This window comes from Babylonia areolata, chromosome 33, assembly GCF_041734735.1.
Source record: "Babylonia areolata isolate BAREFJ2019XMU chromosome 33, ASM4173473v1, whole genome shotgun sequence".
In the NCBI taxonomy this organism is placed as follows: Eukaryota; Metazoa; Mollusca; class Gastropoda; order Neogastropoda; family Buccinidae; genus Babylonia; species Babylonia areolata.
In genome coordinates, this window is record NC_134908.1 from 22,512,182 (window position 1) to 22,517,369 (window position 5,188).

Consider the following 5,188-nt stretch of genomic DNA (forward strand, 5'->3'; position numbering starts at 1 on the left):
GACCAACACAGGGATTTGTGAGCAACTGGAAAACAAATCCCCCTGATTCGTCCCTTACCTGGCCTGTTCTGTGCAGTGCATGTACACACACACACACACACACACACACACACACACACACACACACACATCGCAGAACAGGAATGGGACCAACACAGGGACTTGTGAGCAACTGGAAAACAAATCCCCCTGATTCGTCCCTTACCTGGCCTGTTCTGTGCAGTGCATGTACACACACACACACACACACACACACAAGCACACACACACACACACACACACACACACATTTACACGCACACACACACACACACACACGCACGCACGCACCCATTTACACACACACACACACACACACACACACACACACACACACACACACACACGGCATAGATGAACATGCGTTCATCGACCTTGAGTTCTGGAACACTAATTCTAAGTCTGCACATTAATTAACTCAAGCGAAGGAACTAGAGATGGAGACTATTGATGCATTTCTCTTCCAGTGACTTCGCGTCGTGATGAAAGCTGCATTCGAAACGGAAAAGAAAAAAAAAGAAAGAAAAAAAGCTACCAGTCCACAATCACTGTAGATAAGTACCGTTGTTTTACTTTTTCTTTTTTTTTTAATCTCTTTTCAACTTGTATCTAATGAACTTGAAGGGCTTCAGAGACCGAGGAATAATGAGGGTGTGTTTCAAGAGGTAACTTGTCAATGGCAATACCGACTACTTTAATTTCTGAGAAACTATTCATCCAGTTTAGCTCAAAATTCTCTGACGAACGAGAAGAAGAAGAAGAGGCTAAAAAAAAAAAAAATCATTCTTCAGATTATAATTGCTCCACGTATGAAACAAACCTCTCCAATTTGTCACAAAACTACTCGTGGGAAAATATTCATTCAAATATTTCATATGTGGAGTGATGACCTAGAGGTAACGCGTCCGCCTAGGAAGCGATAGAATCCGAGCGCGCTGGTTCGAATCACGGCTCAGCCGCCGATATTTTCTCCCCCTCCACTAGACCTTGAGTGGTGGTCATTCGGATGAGACGATATACCGAGGTCCCGTGTGCAGCATGCACTTAGCGCACGTAAAAGAACCCACGGCAACAAAAGGATTGTTCCTGGCAAGATTCTGTAGAAAAATCCACTTCGATAGGAAAAACAAATCAAACTGCACGCAGGAAAAAATACGAAAAAATGGGCGGCGCTGTAGTGTAGCGACGCGCTCTCCCTGGGGAGAGCAGCCCGAATTTCACACAGAGAAATCTGTTGTGATAAAAAGAAATACAAATACAAATACGCTCAACTGTCAACACATGGTCTTGTTATAGGTTTCTTCTACATTCGTTTGCATTCACACATTTTTTTGCAATGCCTTAATGATACAAAAAACCACGATAACAACAAAATCAATACAGGTCTGGATCAGTGGATAACATCACACGTTGATTCATGGAAGGTTGTAGTTCCAACCTGACCAGTGTGGAATTTTCAATTTTCATGGGCTTGCCCAACGCTCAGCTTACATCACAGATCGACACAAGTTTACAGTTGGGCCAACAGCAAAGTAACAGCTAGTTTACAGTTGGACCAACAGCAAAGTAACAGCTAGTTTACAGTTGGGCCAACAGCAAAGTAACAGCTAGTTTACAGTTGGGCCAACAGCAAAGTAACAGCTAGTTTACAGTTGGGCCAACAGCAAAGTAACAGCTAGTTTACAGTTGGACCAACAGCAAAGTAACAGCTAGTTTACAGTTGGGCCAACAGCAAAGTGAGAGCTGTATCATCAATGGTTTCTCCATTGCAACAGGAAGTCGTTTACAGCTTCTTCTGTTTTTTTTCTTCTTTTTTGCTGCCCCATCATCTGCACCGTTTCAGTGGCATTACTCCCACGCCGCTCATTTAGATTCCCCCATACACGGCCACACCCGGGTTCGTCCGTCACAGTTCCAGCGTCGGCAGTCCGCGGGGAACCATCGATGTTAGGTCGCCAGGAGGCCACACACCAGAGGAGACCCTGCACTGCTGCTGAGTCTCTTCGGTGGTGTTCAGTGGTGCCTGTTCTGATTTAACGTACTTAGGACACCACCTACTAAGCCCCCTACTAACGACAATAATGGCTTAGCCGTGGAGCCAGACTGAGTGAGCGTCCCTCCCAGAGTGGAGATCGCCACCACGTCCCTCAAACAACATACCCCCTTGAATCTGCAGTCATTTACAGCTTAATCTTTTGTGAAGGACTATGACTCTCAAACTGGGAGGCAATACTTGCACTGGCTCTTAGTGCTGCAGCCTTGGGGGCTAGTTGGCCTTTGGGAACCATCCCAACGCCGAATGTCCTACACCCTTTTGGCCGAGAGAGTGGGGGTGTGACTTGGGGCAAGACACTCCACTATAATCAACTTCTGGCCCAGATAGCTGTTACTTTGCTGTTGGCCGAGTTGCCTCCTCTGCTGTCCTGATGGTCATAGTCAGACACGAATGACTCTCTCTCTCTCTCTCTCTCTCTCTCTATATATATATATATATATTTGTATTTGTGTTTGTATTTGTATTTCTTTTTATCACAACAGATTTCTCTGTGTGAAATTCGGGCTGCTCTCCCCAGGGAGAGCGCGTCGCTACACTACTGCGTCACCCTTTTTTTTTCTTTTTTTTTCCTGCGTGCAGTTTTATTTGTTTTTTCTATCACAGTGGATTTTTCTACAGAATTTTGCCAGGAACAACCCTTTTGTTGCCGTTCTTTTACGTGCGCTAAGTGCATTCTGCTGCACACGGGACCTCGGTTTATCGTCTCATCCGAATGACTAGCGTCCAGACCACCACTCAAGGTCAAGTGGAGGGGGAGAAAATATCGGCGGCTGAGCCGTGATTCGAACCAGCGCGCTCAGATTCTCTCGCTTCCTAGGCGGACGCGTTACCTCCAGGCCATCACTCCACGTATATATATATATATAAAAGCTCAAATACCCCCCTCTCCCCCATTGCTGTCCATGAAGGGATAAGATTTCCTTCCAGCCCATTCCCTCTCCCTTCCTTTTCCCGTAAGCAGACACACATTTGTAGTGCATATCGTGTTTATCACTGACCATTGTAAAACGTTTCTCATGCTTTCTTGCGGCTGTAGCAAAAAGTCCATGGCGTAAAACATTAGAACGAAGCTTTGTCATGACCCTTAACATTCAGTGTGGGTGTTCAGTAGACATGAATTGCTATACATATCACCATTGTAAAAAGTGTTTTCATGCTTTGATTTTCTGGCTAACGGCATCCAGAACCGTCTCCATGTAGCGAGAGCTCACAGAGCAATAGACACAAAAATTATCCTTTGTCATAACCTATAACATTTATGGGGACATTAGGCAAACAGACATTGTTGCACATTTCGTTTTTATCATTGAGCATTGTAAAACGTTGTCCATGCTTTATGCAGCTTTGGTTTCTTGCTAACAGTGCCCAGGTCGAACTGTCGCGTGATCTCAAAGGGTAATACACATAAAAAGAACCTTTGTTATAACCCATAACAGAATTTGTTATATATTTCGTATTTATCTCTGATCATTGTAAAACGTTTTTCAAGCTTTTAGTGGCTTTGGTTTCCTGCCAAACAGTGTCCAGAAGGTCTCCCTGTAGCGAGAGCCCATGGAGTAATACACGAAGAAGTTGAATGTGGCGTTGAAGAAGTTGAAGATGTCCCCAACCCACAGAGCCGCTAAGAAGAAGTTGTGATACCGCCTTCCTGAGTTCATCTCAGGTATGAAGATCTTCATGAAGTGATTGAGAGCGTCTGGTGTAAAACAGACAATAAACAACATGGAGTTTCCCACAAGCATTTTAGTCAGAGCCACTTCACTGGGAGATATGGATGATGACGTTCCAGATCTCCACGTCACAATCTGACGTAATTTCACCACTGTCAGTATCGTTGTCGTCATCACCACCACCAACACTGTTCCAGGCAGACCAGCGCCAAACGTGACACTGTCCAAAGTTTTGATGAAATCTTCGTGGGCTTGGTAAAACTGTCCCTTGACGAATGTTGTCAACACCACTCCCGTTTCCATGTCATGAACGCATCCTACACGATATCGGTAAACCATAACGTAAAACAGACTGAACACGATGATGAAGACTGAAAGAATAATTCCCGCCATCGTTCTTGTGCGTATCAAACTTTGAAACTTGAGCGGGTTGTAAACACAGAGGCATCTCTCAGTGGCGATAATGGCGGACAGGATGGAGGACAGGAAACTGAAGCCCATGAAGACAACGACATTGTGGTTAAACAGAAACATGGTGAAAGGACCAAACTTTTCTCCCGTGCTGAACTGTGAAGGCAGCTGCTCCCCGTGAAGGGTTATCGCCATGGTTAAGAACAGCCCGTCCGCTAGGGACAAAGTGAAGAGACACAGGTTCACACGATCTCCCAGGCCTTGTCTGTAGAACACCGCCATGTTGATGACGTTGGCCGGAACACCAATCAGCACCAACAACGCCAGTAAATTGTCTTGGATCTGATAAACGATCTTTTCCGCTTCTGCGCTGATGATGTTATCGGGGTTGTCCCAAGGTATGAACTCCATCTGGCTGAATATAACGTTGACGCAATCATCTCGAACTGATCTGTTTTGAGCAACAGTTTGTAAGTGTTCGGATAAATTGCTAATGGTTGTAGCATCGTCTGCTACATTGACCAGGTCAGAAGAGGTGTTCAACATTGTAAAAAGAAGTAAGTACAAACGCACAACTTTATTCACACAAAATTGCAGCACTTCTGTGCTCACTTTAATGTGGAAACTATCCGTTGTTTGTAACAGAAGTTTGTTACAAAGTCAATTGTCCAGATTTGTATTCATTTTGATGGCAGACTGTGTTCAGGAATGTGGCACAAAGAGAGAAAATCTTTTGTACAAGCCGTTCACGAATTATTCACAAACAGTAAAGAGTGGTAACTCTCTCCATTCACAAGGTACACAACTTCAAGTCAGTGCTGCTTACGCTACCGATTCAGCTAGCACACAGGTAAGTAAAAGGTACATTGGAACAAACCCAGACACTTCCTGTTAAAGCAAGGACGTTGAGTGTACAAGTTTACTGGTATAATCTTGCAGCACTTCTGTGCTTACTTTTTTACTAGCAGCCTTGAGTTGTTTGACACTGAAGTGTATTCCAAAGTCAGACAAC

At 44.5% G+C, this 5,188-nt stretch overlaps 1 protein-coding gene across 1 annotated transcript; it reads right to left on the reverse strand.

Annotated features, from left to right (window-relative positions):
• Nucleotides 1–3,579: 3,579 nt before the first annotated feature.
• On the reverse strand, nucleotides 3,580–4,587 carry LOC143277121 (uncharacterized). The gene has a single exon (XM_076581858.1). The coding sequence runs from the start codon at nucleotides 4,585–4,587 to the stop codon at nucleotides 3,580–3,582; it is 1,008 nt and encodes a 335-aa protein (XP_076437973.1).
• Nucleotides 4,588–5,188: the final 601 nt, after the last annotated feature.

What these genes read in the sequence shown, in the direction of transcription:
- LOC143277121 (XM_076581858.1), bottom strand. Translation starts at nt 4,587, where the DNA reads ATGGAGTTCATACCTTGGGACAACCCCGATAACATCATCAGCGCAGAA.